The 17262-nt window shown below is 40.8% G+C and overlaps 1 protein-coding gene across 1 annotated transcript in view; it reads left to right on the plus strand.

The window, feature by feature from the left end:
• Positions 1–17262, plus strand: part of cntnap3 (contactin associated protein family member 3) — a 180410-nt gene that overhangs the window by 57816 nt on the left and 105332 nt on the right. Inside the window, exons 3-4 of the mRNA XM_072658063.1 lie at positions 5427–5620; positions 11480–11627. Of these exons, the coding sequence (XP_072514164.1) occupies positions 5427–5620; positions 11480–11627 (342 nt within the window). The remainder of the gene's footprint in view (positions 1–5426; positions 5621–11479; positions 11628–17262) is intronic.

Below are 17262 nucleotides of genomic sequence, written 5' to 3' on the forward strand. Positions count from 1 at the left end.
TAGATTTGCCATAAAACACTGGTAAAGGATCATCAAACCAGTTGTGGTGAACGGCAAAGTCTTTAGCTAGCTGTTGTTTTTTTTGCAAATGTTTTGAAATAGTGTACAGTTATCAGACTGTTTAACTGGAATGCGGTCAACTCGGGAACTCATTCCCAGCTCCATCATCTGGCTTCCGAGGTAAATGGAACATAGCACTAGACCGCCACCAATCTTATCTCTGTAAAGATATGATCTAAGACATAGGGATGCATCGATCCGATTTTTCTGTTCCGATACCGATACAGATACACAAACTTTGCATATCGGTCGATACCCGATACAGATCCAATACCATTGTTGAATTAATAAACCATATGCCTCACAATGTGGGAATGACTTAAAGCATCAGGATTGACTTAAACTTTACTTTTCTACTTTACTTACTTTTTAAAACAAAATATAACAAATTAACACACTAAAAAATTAAATAAAAGTACTAAATTGCTATTTATTTGTCACTAAAATAAACAATGGTGCTGGACACAGCATTTAAATTCTAAATAAAAAAGAGGTCAAACTAAATATATATAAAAACATCAAATGAAAATAAGTAGCTTCACATTGTCGAACACAAACAGTAATGAATCTTATTTTAAAATATTTCGCATTATTTACAATAAAATCTAGCAGCTGAACCTGAGAATAAATAAGTAACTTGTCTAAACATCCAAGCAGTAATCAAAAATTGAACATGTAAGCATTTAGTGCAGTCTCACACCAACAAATTAAAGTGAAAGGATCGGTTCCATGGATCAGCCTAATTATCCGATACCTGATCCAGCTAAATTTGTTAATATCGGGACCGATATCCAATCCTAATATTGGATCAGTGCATCTCTACTAAGAAAACCTCTCAAGTATTTCTTAAAATTCACCCAGAGTTTTTATAAACATAAAAATATACTTCTTCACAGAGCTGAATGGTGGGACATTTTGTGCGACTGGTACTCTAAGCTTTGGACAATAAATGGAATATTTGCAGTCCAGAAAGTGAAATAGTTTTACAGAGCTGGACGTTATGCAGAAGATAATGTACTTCCGAAAATTTGTTAATAAATGATGCTTTTGAGCATATATTTACAATAACAAGATTGGTGACAGTCTTGAGTCCAGTGTGTCTTAGTAACATTAGTCTAGCATCTTCCAGTGTAAACTAAAGAAGCACAAGTCAGAAATCAGACATGTCTTGGTTGATTGACTGCATCTGGGGGTGAGGGGGGGCCATTTATGCTTGGGTTCTCCACTGATTTAGATATCATGGCATTTATAACAGCCTTTTTATTTGCTTTGTTATGTTTATGAGGCGCAGCCTTTTTTTCTCTCTGCCACAGAGCCAAAGCGACACGCTCGACTGCCTAACAGGGAGGCCGCAAATAACTATTTCTGGGCCCCCGAATCAGCAAGGTTGTAGAAGTCCATCCCTTCTAGGGCAGGATTTAAAGGTCTCCTACAGGGAAATCGACTCTGTTAATACACCGAGGCTGCATGGATTTGGAATGCCGATGACACCACACAGTAGAAAACCTATTAGCTGGCGTAAGCGTTGACAGAATTGAACTGTCTTTTGAACGCGCCCAGAAAGACGGTCCTGTCGGAGTTGGGAGGGGGGGGGGTGTATGGGGGGTGCTCAGTTTCATCATATTGTCACATTTCATATTTCATCTCTTATGAAATGCTGCATTTATCTGCGTACACACAAACATGCACTGGAGGTGAATAATAACCCCGTACATGACGACTGTATAACAGCTTGCGCCTTAATGAAATATGTTGATTAAATCTTAATCTCACTGCTTCTTAATCATCTGTTAAAAGATTGCTTCACCATTTTTGCGCAAACGCCGGGGGGAAAGCGGGGGAAATTGTTTCCTCTCCACACAATCCCTTGACAGATCGCCTCCAGATAGGAGCGGCGCATAATGCAATCTGTTCAGCTCGTCTTCGCTGCCTTTCACCTCTTAGTATGAGAGGCATAGAACAAGAATCCACCGCTCTTAACCTGCTGTTGAAATTTTTATAGACCGGGCAAGGCTTGAGTGACGCTCTGATAATGTTTTAGGAACTTTAAAAATGTTTCATTGTAACCAGACTAAGAGCTGGGTGCATTTACATTTATGGCATTTAGCTGACGCTCTTATCTAGAGCAACTTACAAGGTTACCCATATTACAGAGGTGGGTCAGCGTAGTGTTAGGAGTCTTGCCCAAGGACTCTTATTGGTGCAGCGCAGCATAACCACCCAGACTGGGAATCGAACCCCAGTCACCCACGTGGTGTGGTAGCTCAGCGGTAGGTAGTGGTGTTATCTGTTGCACCACACCAGCTGGATGCAGGTGTCCAGTGTGGGTGGTGGTGGGGGGTGGGTTTATGTAGCTTACAGAACACCTATTTTTTTTGAAGTGTTGAACACAGATTGATTTGTGTTGATGTATGTGTTAATATTATATGTGTTTATAAAACTTAAAAGGTGTGCCCGTGTGCCCTATTTAATGTATAATGCACTAGGGCTGGGCAATATGACGATATTTTATGGTATTGTGGTACATTTTGTTATCGGGATAACATTAAACTTTTCTAAGCATATCGAGGATTCTGTTAGTGCTTAATAAACACTGATCAGCTGCAGGTTTCATTACTAACAGTGTAATTAGACTGGTTTAATTAGATGAAGAGCAGCAGATGTTGAATAAAAATCACTATTCAGTACAAGAGAGAATCTGAATAGCAGTTTATAAGAATTTGTTGCTACTGATACTGATTTTAGTCGTAATAAATATCGTGTATTGTAAAAAAAGTCTTTAAATTTCGTGATATAGTATTTTTACCATATCACTCAGCCCTATAATGCACTACTTTATGGTTTCAACATTTTGCAGCAGTGTCTAAAAACAAACTCCTGAATTTTGCCACAACTTCTGTTACCAGAGAATAGTCCCACCAGTTTTTACAGTCCCTGTAGTTACTGAGTAATACACCTTAGTGTGCAATAAGAAGTTAAACCTGTGCTTAAATGTTCCATATACAGTATGTATATGTATATGTTTATATAATGTATGTTTTTATAACGTAGGTGTGACCGTAACTGAAATTGTGCCCCATTCACTATATAGTGCACTGTTTTAGTTCCGCCATTTCGTAGCGGTGTCCGAAAACGTATAATAATATATTCACCGTAATTTATAGTGTACACTTAACGAACAATGTACACTAAACTAACATGGAATACCCATAATCCATCACTGTGTTTGGTTTGAATATTTGCGTGCAGCTTCCCTGAGGGAGAACAAAGTTCAGACTGGTTATGTACTGTTTACGTGTTGCCAGATTGGACAGTTTCTAGCCAAATTGGGTGGATTTTGCAACACTGACATCAGGGCCCTTTATCAGGACTTGGGTTGTGCCACAAAAATCTATAAAGTTATCAAATTATTTTGAAAAATAAAATATGTTTTATACATTGTTAATATATTATAACAGTTCATTATTAGACCATGTTGGTGTGGTTTACTGTCGTTGACATGCTGGACATCAGCTGTTTTGATTGTTTACTTTTGGCTGGCTGTTGAAACACATTTGGCTGGAAAGCACTGTTGCAATCTGGCAACCCTCTATGTGACACTGCTGTCACCCATAAAAGCTGAAATTGCTCAGTTCCTTGTGGAATTCTGTTCCCTATAATAATGCTCTATATAGTGATCTGGGTTTTTGCATGCAGTGGATAGGGAATAGGGCACGGCTTCAAACACGACTAATTTCTCTTGCTCTCTTGAAAGTTTGTAAACAGTCTGTGATGTCACAAAAACCAACACAAAATTTGCATGCATTGAGCTATCCACAGTTTAGCTCCGCCCATTCATATTAAAGTTACAAGAAGTGTTTCATGTTTCATGTTTCATTCCCTACTGCTTTTGGAACGAGATGTAATACAGGGCAGTCAATCGGAACAGAGCTCAATTACATATGTCTGACTTTAAGGCAGTAACAGTCTGTATTATTCTTTTCTCCCAGCTTCATAGTGGCCAGTTCGCACTCACTGTCTAGATATTTCCCAATCACACGATGCTACCAGCAATGGGAGGACGAAGCCAGCCAACTGTGTCTTTCCAAACTGTTGCTGATGCTAACGTACTTTAATCAGCCATATGTCAACATAAAATGTTCTATTATTCATGATAATTGTCTAACCATTCATCATATTTTTTTTATATTATCAGAACGAATGTATTATTATACAAAGAAAAAACACTACATGTGTAAGATTTTATTTAGGTACTATCTAAATGTAATTTGGTGCCAAATAGGTTTAAGAATTTAAATGTAGACATTAGAAAAAAAAATTGTTATGTATTAAGTATTATATAGATTCTGGCATTGAAAATCTAAAGATATATTGGCAGTGGCAGGAGGGGCTGAATGGCAGGTTTGCTGAAACGTTGCTGATAGTCAGCTTAAGGCCACATTCTGACCATTCTGAGATGGTCTTAAATGGTGTTAAAACGTTTGAGCTTGTTTTCTCAAGGTCATTTGTTTTGACACACATTCAAATTGACAGACAGTGCGTGGCACTAATTAAGTACAAATCAAATGTATTGACTGTATGTTAAGGCGTCACACAAGGTTCAATTTTGGGTTCAGTATTATTCTTTATATATATATATATATAAATGAAACTCCAAAGCACACCTGTATGCATTTGTACTGTTCCTGCTGCAATAATAAAAAGCTGCAGTGCTCTTCAGTGCCCTACAGGTTATGTTTTTTAATGTCAAGAAGAAGAATAAGAAGTTCATGCTGTTTTCCAGATCTACTCAAAATTATTCTAGGAGTGTAAATATCACTATCCTGAGAGGATTTAACGTTAAAAGAGTCACAGACTATGAGTGCCTTGGCACATAGCTGGATGATAAACTGACATCAGTATTGATGATTAAACCTCACATCAGTAAATTAGTTGGTAAATGCGGGCAGAAACCTTTAATTGTCTCTATCGAAATTAATATTGTTTCCTGATGTTGGCCAATTGTGCTCTCTCTGACTCCAGATGCTGATGACAAAGTGGGATTCAGACCCCCAGGCCATGTAAACTATGTATAAATGTTGAGGTTTAATATTCTATACTCTGACCGTAAATGTAAATTCTTGGCTCTGTTTCTTAGCCTAAACTCTTATCTTTGTGATTGATGACTAGCACTAAACTGTTCATCATGGTATAGTCTCTAACTGTACAGCAGCAAGGTGAAGCTACCTAATAAAGATTCTTAATAAAGGGGCTGATGAGTGTACTTCAGTATGTCAGTGTCTATCAGTTCTCAGGGTATAAAGTATTGAATTTTTACTTTTACATGTCGAGTCAAGTCAATCAGCCAATCAATATCTCCCCTGCAGGAGCTGGCGGCTGGTCTCCACTGGATTCAAATAAGTATCAGTGGCTGGAGATCAATCTGGAGCAGCGGACAGAGATCACGGCTGTGGCCACCCAGGGCAGGTACGGCAGCTCTGACTGGGTGACCAGCTACCTCCTTATGTTCAGCGACACAGGCCACAACTGGAGACAGTACCGGCAGGAGGACAGCATCGGGGTAAGTGGCGACAGCCCATAGGATGGCGCTTTTTAGCCAATGCTCGTGTAGACTTTTTATTGGGCCCAAATATAGCTGGAGAACATTCTGTTTAAGGCCTGACCTGCACTTGACCCACAGTACCAAGTTTAGGAACCAAAATGTAGCTCAATAAAAGTCTGAGTGAACCTGACTATGACCCAACTCAACCACCAGCAGCTGGATATAGAAAATTTTATAGTCCTTTACCTTCTAGCATAGCAGGGCTGTGAGAAGTATAGAGAAATTGTACTTCAGGTGAACAGTATGTGTATATTGCTGTCATTTCCAAAGGAAACACTGTGTGAAATATTAAAAATGATACAAAAATAGAGTTACAATTACAATAAACGTCCAGCATGATTGATTGACCGACATTGTAGGACTTACCTCCCACACTGATTTGCCACTGTTACAGCAGTAGTTCTCATTTTCCAGACCTCAACTCGATCTCCACCTTGCTTGTTAACTGCCAATACCTTATATACATTACAAACATGATAAGGAGTGACATGAGAAATGAGTGAAACAGGCTCTGTGCAGGTGGTGCTGTCGACCCTGTTGTGTCTGCTTACTAAAAACTCAAATGGATGGATGAATTGACTGACCTCAGCATGACTAAGATAAATCATGAAGCTGTGTGAAAACTCCCAGACCTAATGGATAAGAATTCAAATCTCAAAACGTGAAAAGATGACCATGAGTCAAAATTTACATTAATAGGCTCAAAGTGGTCCAGGGGTCCAGTTTGAATTCCGGGTCATGCTGCTTGCCATCAGCAGCCAGTGTCTGAGAGAGCACAACTGGCCTTGCCAATGTCCTCACCACATCACTCCTAGTGTAATGTTGGCTGCCACAGGTGTCTGTTAGCTGTTGTATCGCTTTCCTCCGAGCGTGCTGCCTACCTAGTGATGCTGCACCAGCTGCAGTTCAGAAAGAGGTAGTAGATGGCTTCACATGTGTTGGAGAAGACATGTGTGAGCCTTCACCCTCCTTGTGTTGGGGGTATTGAACAGGGATTGAGTAAATGGTCTTCCAAACTGGGTAGAAAATGGTGTAATATTAGAAATTGAAAATTATTATTACAAAATCAGCATTACAGAAATATAAAATGATTAAACTAAGGGCTAGCATTTATCAACATAGCTGTCAGCAGTGTCCGATTAACATGTTATCCTGCTCCAGTGTCTGTGAGGGGGTCCACTATGGCAGTTCTCGCAGCTTAAAGATGAACACAACACGTTCTTATCTAATGTCACTGTGACCTTCTTAAACACAACAACCAGTCCTTGAATCTTTAAGTGTCTTAAAAGTGTCTCTGGAAAGGTGAAAGAGAAGAAATGAGTGGTTGGAAAAAGGTCTTCTGGCCTGTATACCACTTTACCCCATGCAGAACAGGCATGTGCTGGCCATACCGAGCAGAGGTTCCGAGCACTTCACTCAGAGAGCGTGTTGTCTCGCAGTTCATAGTCTTTTGACCCCAGGACCTCTCGCAGAACAGCAAAGCAGCTTCTCTGCCACTCAGGGCCACGTCTTCTCACAGCAGTCATCAACAGAAAATGCCCCGACCTTCACAAGAGTCCTATAATAGCACAAACAACCTTCAAGGCTTTGTGCCCTTGTCATTGTGACAGAACTAGACAGAGAGTGTGTATTAAACATCCCTCTGAATTATTAAGTAATAAATTAGAAAAAGAATATAGCTACATTTCTAAAACAGTTCATTACTAAAAAAAAGTGCAGTTCCTGAAGGAAACTCAGAACAGTTGCACAGATAAAGTGGTTCTCACAGGTTGCTATGGTACAACACAGGTGGTTGTTATGGTGGTTGCTAATCCATTGCTATGGCATAGGTGTGTGGTAAAATATGCGGTACCTACAACATTTGCCCAAAAGCTAATTCTATAAGTTTGGCTAATAGAGATGTGTAATGTTTGTCTAACATCTAGGGTGCCAACTTTTGACCAAAAGATGTTTGAGGCAAAAGCTCTTTCAAGACATTTGGCTTATAGAGTGGTGTCTACAAACTTTTGGCTAAAACATGGATGCCAAAACTTTAGCTTAAAAACGTATCCAGTACTTTTGGCCACTAGAGCTGTGTCTACAAACTTTTGGCCAAAATGTGGGGCCTGAAAACATTTGCCCAAAACATGGTTGGTCCAAAAGCTCCTCCAAGCACAGACAGTGCTGGAGGGCAACGGGGAGAAGGGAAGCTGTGAGCGTTCTCTCAGCTGATGTGTCGGGAGAGTGACTTCCAACTCACCAATCGGTTCATAAAGCCTAACTCATAAACTACACTATTAGTATTAATTTTGCCTAATTTGGTGTCTGTAGCTCGAATGATGGGACTAGTAGAGAAGTCTTAATGTTTGGTTAAAAGTTTATGGACAAAATTTAATGCAAAAAAGCCATGCATTCGAGACCACATCACACAATGGGCAGACCATCATAAGGCCTTGAGTATCTCCAATCATCGGTTTACTGCTGTTGGATTAGAGTTATCATTAAAGTGCTTGCTAGAGTCGTCTTTGCACCCAGACCAGCTGATTACCAAGGCCTTCCAGAGTTGAAGTGGATGTATTACAGCAGGTATACACTAAAAAAATGTCGAGGGGAGAGTACTCCAGGACCAGCGTGGAGAAGCACAGCCCTACTTCAAGCATTGTTTCTGCGTAGCCCTGTGTCGCGAGCATTGGCATAAAAAGATGATGAAAAGGGCCATTTCCATGAAGTGCCCATTTAAATAGGCTCTCGTGGAAAGTGGAGCGCACTCCAAAGCGTTTAAAGTTGGTCCGTCGCCTCCAGTAGGCTGTGCCGACTTTGACATTGACGGTAAATAAAAGTTGCCCGGAGCTGGCTTCAGGAAATGTAAATGGATGTAGCGTGCGGCACGGCGCTGAGGGAATGTTCCAGCTTCACATTTCCATTACGGCTTTGGGTGGGCCGCTTCGTATGAAATAAAACGGTGCGCAGAGCGCTCCCGGTTCCTTCCAAATTGAAAGGCGGCAGGCTTTCCAATCTCCCCTTGATCTTGCGGCTGCACGACGGAAAACCAGCGTAGCAGGCCTGGGCTGAAGTGGACGGGAGCCGTAAAAGTTCGCCCGTAGTGCGTGCCGTGCCTTTTAAGCCAACCTAATTGCCACAGTCAATCAGAGCAGGTTTTCTGTCTTCACCGATGCTGGCAGTCATGGGTTTTTTTTTTGCCTGGAACGAAGAGGCGCCTCGAGTTCAGGTGCTAGCCTTTCTTGTTATTGCACGGCTGCTCCGCTAGCGAAAGGCTTGCGGCGGCTAATGCCAGAGGATTTGCACCTTGACTCCCCGGCGCATTTCAGGAGGGCACTTTAAAGCAAATGAGCAGCTCTTCTCGGGCTTCCTCAGCAGGAAACAGTGCAATTTGTTCGGCTTAACGCTCCACTTCACCAGACGCCTGATCCCTTCAAAGGCGCCGAACACGCTACTCAACCCGGAATTAGGCTGCGCTAAGGAAGGCGCATTTGCGTTCGCATCAGATACTATGTGGAATAAATGAGAGATACAAAAATAAATAAATAAATAAATTTAAAAAAAAAAGATCAACTAAAAAGTTTGCATCCAAGCCTCACTCTTTCACCTTTTCTTTCTTTTTCCTGTAAATAGCAGCCGTGGCCCTCAGCTGGAAGAACATCAGTGGGCCTTTTTTTTTTTTTGGTTCCCTCCGAGTTAAGTTGGGTCTTATTGATTTCCTTTAATACAGGCAGGTGATTGGGAATGCACAGGTCACTCTTCATGGTGGAAATGTTGGGCCTGAGTAGTAAACAGGTCCTGTGTTTATTGATCCCTGGCAGAGCTGTGAAGCTGTACTGCCCAGATTACAGGTGGGCCTCAGTTACAGCTTCACGTTATGGACATAAAATGCGATGTTTGATAAATTGGATATTGACGCAGTGACGATATGAGAGGACGCAAATCATGATGAAAATAGTGCTCCAAAATATAGGCTCAAAAAATGATATTAATTATCATGTGTTTTATTAATATAGCCCCTTTCATTCAGGGCTATGTATGCCATGTAGAGAGGGCTTAAATTTTTATATGTTTGATAATACATGTGTGTAATTTTAGTTAATATTTAATTAATATTACCTTATTACATATACTTATATGTAATTCTTAAATAAATATATATTTTTGTATATTTTTACATAAAATATGTACATATATGTAGTAAACATCAGTAAAATATCAATTAGTTCATTATCAGTAGTTCAAATATGCAAATATGTTGATTAATATCGTCCCTGTCATGCAAAAACCTTGTGTCTCCATTTTTGCCACATTTGCTTTGTGATGTGAATCTGGCAGTTGTTCTTTACATTGTGTCAGGATTCCAAAATGAATAACTGTCAAACCGTGGCAGTAAAAGACTCTAAAAGACTACCATAAATACATATATCAGATAACACATTACATATCTTTTCAGGAACAAATACATTATTTCAACATTAAATAGTCCTGCACTGTGTTTTTAACAGAAATCACTGTTTAGAAAATACATTACACTTAAAAAAAATGAACCGACCTGATTGGCTTGAATGTTGGATAATCATGTCTTCTATGCTGCAGTCGTCACTCTCGCATTACCACAGAATTATACTGCCATTTTTTGACAGATAGTTATTTTATTACTCAATGCACCCCGTATAAACCCTAATACAAACTTCCATGACCAAAAAATAGCACCAAAAGTCCCTGTAGTTAGAATACATATGTAAATAGGTGTCCCTAAGGCTTTTTTAAGTTAGTGCAACTTACTAAAGAGTTCTTATAAAAAAGAGTTCTTGAATGTAAAATGTATTGATGCCAAAAATGCATTCTGTAATATCTTCCACATGGGGACCATATAATGTACAGTGAAATTCTGGCAACCACAGCTGCAAGTATTGTGTTGTAAATTTCCTTTTTTTTTTTACATTGTGGACCAATAGAAATGCTTTACAATTTTGGAGGTTCTTGCATGACTTCAACTGTGTTATTTGAAATGTCCTGCCAGCTTCTGGTCACCTTCAGAGGACCAACTTCAGAGGTCTGTTTGGTCAGATCAGGTCAAGTTCAAGACTTCAGAGAGAACTGCTCTTTGGATTTGACTGCAAAAGACCTTGATGTGGATTTGGGCTCTCTGTTCAATATGACCTTCATGGAAGAGTCATTAGAAGAAAACTTTTTCTGTGAGTGGGTAGCAGCGCAGCAAAACAGCACAAGGATCAATGAAGAATGGGCGAAAATCCCCCAAACAAGAACTGAAAGACTCTTAGCTGCTTCAAAAGCTGTTAGTCATAAGTATGGACCATGCAGGGTGTCCAAACATTTGCTTCAGGATATTTTAAGACTGTTTTATCAGTAATGAAGATCTTTGCATGTTACTCAAAGCAGTTGTGTACTTTTCTCATGCTTTGTATCATCCAGTACAGGCATTACTTTAGGCTTTTGGGGCCTTTTATTGCTGATGTTGTTTACCACATGTAGTCATCTCCGTATGTTAATGGACCTGGCCATGCAGGAGCAGAGCAGTATAGAACATGTAAGATTCATCACCATTCATTGCCTGCATCTATGCACACGAACATTTGACAAATGCCAGGATTCTAGCGTGTGCTGGCAGTTCCTATGCACAGCTCACACACACACATACATTGATAAATGAGCCCTGTGGTCTGGCAGATAGATTCCAGGTTTGATTTATAGACTGAACGAGCATGTATAGGCCGTACTGTACCCCATGTTTGTTGTCTAATGCCTGCAGAAATGTGTAATCAAATCTCAGCTGTTGTAACTCAGTAAACTTTCTCATCTTGTGTCCCTTAGGCTTTCTCTGGGAACACCAACGCTGACAGCGTGGTGACATACAAGCTTCAGCAGCCAGTGTTTGCTCAGTTCCTGCGCGTGTTGCCTTTGGATTGGAACCCCAACGGAAGAGTCGGGTTAAGGCTGGAGGCCTACGGCTGCCAGTACAGTAAGCATGGCTCGGATCCATTTCACCATAACTGATACCAATGAAACAAAATAAGCAAATACAAATGTGCTATTCAGCTTCTTAGCACTAACGTTAGCTATCTGGTTTCTGGCATTAGCCAGCTAGCGGAGGAAACAACTGTTCAAACAGACTTTGAGGTACATCATCCGAAGAGGGTATAGTAGTCTTTAAACTGCCCAAGGACTAATATTTCCTCACACTTTTAAGATGCATCATCAGAAGGGGCTTTCTCTAATCCTTGAGTTGACCATGCCACTTAAAGTTCCACCCGCTTTTAGGATACACTATCAGAATGGTGGATTTCCCTAATCCATAAACCCCCCAGAGCACTTATAGTTCTTCCCACCTTTCACATACGTCATGAAAAGGACTTCATACAGAGAATTAGGGCTTTCTAACACTGTTGTATGTACATTTGAGACGTTAGGAGATGTTTGTGAATAGCCAGTGGGCTAATCCGCTTGCCAGAAGAGCCACAGTGTTAGCATATTTCTGTATTTGATATAGAAAAGCAGAAAAACACTGAAAACAGTGGAAGTTTCCAAATGACAATGTGCAAAAAATGTTTTTCTGCTTTTCTAAATGAAAGAAAATGATAATTTGAGCTATTTAGCCCCATTTTCTACCATTTAATAAGGAATTGCTTGGGTGTGACTTGTAGAGTCATTTTTTTCATACAAAGCAATAAGAAGAGGTTCTTAAGAAACTGGCTCACAGCTCCTTCAATCTTCCAATCTTCAAGATACATAATCAGAACGGGGTTGTCCTAGTCGTACCCTCTGATGTTTGTAGTACTTTATACGATCTAGAGCACTAATGGTTCCTCCTACCATCAAGATACATCATCAGAAAAGGGTTGTCCTAGTCTTAAACCATCTGGGGTACACTTATGTCCTCCCACCTTTAAGATACATAAGCAGACTAGTGTTGTCAGTCTTTAAATTGTCCAGAGCTATTACAGTTCCTCCCTCCTTCAGCCGTCATGGTAACAAGGGAATGTTCCCAGTTGTAGTTCCTCCAACCTTCAGGATACATGATCAGAAGGGGACTGTCCTGGTCTTTCAGTTGATCAGAGCACTTACAGTTCCTCCCTGCTTCAACGTACATCATGAGAAGTGCATGTTCCTAGTCTTAAATTAACCAGTGCATTTATGCCTCCTGCCACTTTTAAGATACATCCTCAGGAGGGTTTTTTGGAGTCTTTAAACTATCCAGAGCACTAATGAGGGGTTGTGCTAGTCTTAAAACCGTTTGGTAGACTTAATGTTCCTCCCACCATCAAGATACTTCATCAGACATGGGTTGTCCAGATCTTTACACTGACCAGATCAATTGTAGTTCCTTCAACCTCCAAGACACACCTTCAGACGGGGACTGTCCTAGTCTTTCAATTGATCAGAGCACTCATGTGGAGTGCATGTTCCTAGTCTTTAATAACCCAGTGCATTTATACTTCCTGCCACTTTAAAGATACATCCTCAGGAAGGGGCTTTTGTACTCTTTTTGTACTTTTGTAAACCGTTCTACCCAAGTTTGAGATACATTGGGGACTGGGGTTGTTCAAATCTTTAAACCGACCAGAGTAAGTATAGGTCCTACAACCCTACAACCCAGGATTCTTCATCAGAAGGGGCATTCCCTAGCATTTCTACTGCCGAATCTCATTCTGCTTTAGGATCACTGTAGAAAGCAAGCCGGCTTGTGTACAACGGATATAGCAATGGTTACATTTTTCTCTTGGCCATCTGTAGCATATGGTTGATTACCACAGATAATACCTTCGGCACATTTCCCTGTATTTACTAAAAGAACAGCAAACTCATTGACTCCACACACACTTATAATAGAAGCTAATGGACAGGTGTTTCAGCCTCTTCAGCATCTGCTCATTGCGTTCTATTAAGTGCTTTTTGAGTCAACAGGTTTTTCTGTTCTGTTCTAAAGCACAGGGACATTAATGTTGGTGGTAATCTCAGCCATGTACCACAGATGCAGCAGATAGAGATCAGATTGAGAAGGGCTGTATTACATGGTCACGATTACAGCACATTATCGCTGTCACACCAAAAACTTCTTGTTTCAACATTCACTGTCCATTATATCCACTCCACTCATCATAGAGAAGCACTTTGTAGTTCTATAATTACAGTCTGTGGTCCATCATAGTTACACTGCATGCTTCATTAGCCTCCTTTCACCCTGTTTTTCAATGGCCAGGACCCCACAGGACCACCACAGAGCAAGGCAGGATTTCTCAACACTGCAGTGAAACCGATTGACATTTACATTTACGGCATTTAGCTGACACTCTTAGCCAGAGCAACTTACAAGGTTACTCGAATTATAGAGGTGAGGCAATGTAGTGTTAGGAGTCTTGTCCAAGGACTCTTATTGGTGTAGAGCAGCATAGTGACCCAGACTGGGAATCGAACCCCAGTCTCCCACATGGTGTGGCAGCTTACTGACAGTTAGCGGTGTTATCTCTTGTGCCACACCAACCATTGACATGGTGGTGGCGTGTTAGTAGTGTGTGTAGTGTGCGCTGATACGAGTGGATCAGACACAGCAGTGCTGCTGGAGTTTTTAAACACCTCAGTGTCACTGCTGGACTCAGAACTGTCCACCAACCAGAAATGTCCAGCTTCCAGTGAGCACTGATGAAGGAATAGAGGATGACCAGCACTGCTGTGTCTGATTCACTCGTACCAGCGCACACTACATACACTACTAACACACCACCACCATGTCAATCGGTGTCACTGCAGTGCTGACAATGACTCACCACCCAAATACTACCTGCTCTGTGGTGGTCCTGTGGGGTCCTGACCATTGAAAAACAGAAATAGATGGACTATAGTCTCCAATTATAGAACTACAGAGTGCTCCTAAATTGGAAGTGGAGCTGATAGAATGGACATTGAGTGTAATGTCATCGCTGATCAGTGTATATACTTTCAACAGCTCACCATTCCAGTTCATCTGAAGGTAACAGTGCTGCATTTGAGGGGAAATACATGATGCCAAGCAGTAACGCCAGTGCTGGAAACAAGAGAATTTCTACTGATTGTTCCCAAAGAGAATGTGATTTACTCTGCCGCATCAAAGGGGCAGTGGCATCTGATGAAGCTCCAAATGAATTCCAATCTGCCCCCCCCCCCCCCCCCATGTGTTCCCAACACGAAACCAGGCATGTGGCTAAATTTGGTCTTTTTGACGTCTTATCGCCAAAGAACAGCTCTTCTCCACTTGACTCTTTTCAATCAGGCTGCTGTTTACACGGCTGTTTTATGTTTTGTTGTACACAAATAATATATATGATTGTTTTTGTGTTTTTCCCACTCCCTCTGCCGCGCTACAACTGGAGGGAGACGTATTGTTGGCGAAATTAAACTGGATGGTTCATTCTGTTCTGATACTTCCAGCATTGTTAGCATTCGGCAGCGGCGCGGAGATAGAGGCTCGCGAAGATGCAGACCAATTACTCATCTTGGTGTATTCTCACTTCTCTGCTATTTTTGAAATCTATTCTTACGCAGACACGTATATGTCCTGCATTGATTGGAATCAGCCCATTAGCTGACCCCTGACAAGCTGCACCACATCCTGCCTCCATATAGTGCCTCTTAAAGCTCTGGTGATGCACATGCTTAGACTGGGGTGCTTAACGTGCACGATTGACCCAAACGCATGTTCAGAATGATGAACCTGGATGAATTAGAAGAGTAAAGCTGTAGAGTTCGCCTGGGAACGATGCAGAAGCTGTTAGATTCTGCAGTTAATTGGAGGATCGGTCATTCAATATGAGGGAGCAAAGGCCAGGTGACCTTATCAGCCTTATTAGAATCAGACACAGCATGATATGCCTTGTGGATTAGGGTCACACCTCTGAACTGTCTGAATTGTCTCTGACTGTCCACTATTTGTGTAATTTAACCCTGTAAACTCCAAAGAACAATTGACATACGCTGTATGTTCAAATGTTTGTGGACACCCTTCTTAATGAACACATTCAGCTACTGTTAGAGGGGTATAAAGATTGAGCTGTGGAGCAGTGGAAGAACTGTGTTCTCTGGAATGATGAATGATGATCCATCCAATACTAATGGGATGAGTAGGGGAGTTGTGGATGAGGTGGGGCGATGACCATCCAACATCCTGACCTCACTGAAGCTCATGTTGCTGAGTGCAATCAAATCCTCACTGTAATGCTTTAAAATCTAGTAGAAAGCCTTCTTCCCTGGACAGTAGAGACAGTTACTCCAACAAAAGCAAAATAAACTCTTTTTTTTAATACCCTTGATTTCAGAAGAAACAGTGAATGAGCAGGTGTCCAAATACTTTTGTTTATACAGTGTATATATTATTTAGTTTGATAGTATGAAAATGATCAAAGGTATCTTCAAAGCAGCCTATTCACAATCTAATGAGTGCTGTCAAAACCCTTCATACATAGTCAATCCTGATCGTTAGCGGAAGGTTAAAAGTTAAATGACATTTTTTTGTTTGTATATTGTTTGTATATATATATTTCTAACGATATTTCGGACTTAGTCAGACTTACGTAGTATGTGTAATTATGACCCAGTGTTGATTTTTTGTAACTCATTATGCCCCAGAAAAAGAACAAAAGAGTTAATAAAGCTCAATATTGACATGACAATCTTATGTAAATGTCCTACCATAACTGTGTTTTCTTAAATTAATTCTATAAATTAAAGGCAAGTTAAGCATCTACAAGCATCTACAGAGCACATGCAGTGGGCTATTCAAAAATTGTTCTATTAACCGTACCATAGAAAAAACACTTTTTGTGTCAATAAAGAACCATTTTGTGAGAGAGGTGTAAGTGTGAAGAACCTTTACATTGTTAAAGAACCTTAACTTCCACTTTTTTGCCCAATTTTTTTTCCAATTTAGCTTGACCAATTAATCCACCCACCTACTAGGACATCCCCTATCGCTTGCAATGCCCCCGACACTAGGAGGCTGTGGATAAGCACATGCCTCCGCCAACATATGTGAAGTAAGCCATCGCCTCTTGTCAAACACAGCCAATGCAGCATCTCCAGGCAGTCATTGCTATCAGAAGAAAGCGCCGGATCTCCGGCTCTGACGCATCAGCCAGCATAACTGTCAGAGTGATGAGTGGAGAGCGTAGCCAACTGTGCTCTCTTGGGCTCTGGCTGCTGATGGCAAAGCAGCATGACCCAGGATTCGAACTCGTGATCCTTAGGCCACAGTGTTAACATCTTAGTCATCTCTTTTACAACCATGTTTCTTTTTGGAACCAAAAATTCCCTCTAAAAATCTTCTGTGGCATTCCTCAAAGAACAATTTGTAGGCCCCTTTATGTGTAAGATTGAAGACTGCACTACAGGAACTTTTTAAATGCTCATAAAATCTAGTCTCTATTTGTACTACAACAACAAATAAGGTGCTGATTGCTTAGAACACACTTTCACCAGTAATTCTGCTTGTTTCAACAAGCCGGGAATGAGAAATAAACGATGTGCAATTACACCATGCTTTCACCACCCAAAACCAGTGTTCACCAAGTCTTAAGCTGCTGCACTCCCATCTCATTTTATCACGAAAGGTGAGAGACTTTCAAGTC

The sequence above is a fragment of the Salminus brasiliensis genome, chromosome 16, assembly GCF_030463535.1.
Source record: "Salminus brasiliensis chromosome 16, fSalBra1.hap2, whole genome shotgun sequence".
NCBI lineage: Eukaryota > Metazoa > Chordata > Actinopteri > Characiformes > Bryconidae > Salminus > Salminus brasiliensis.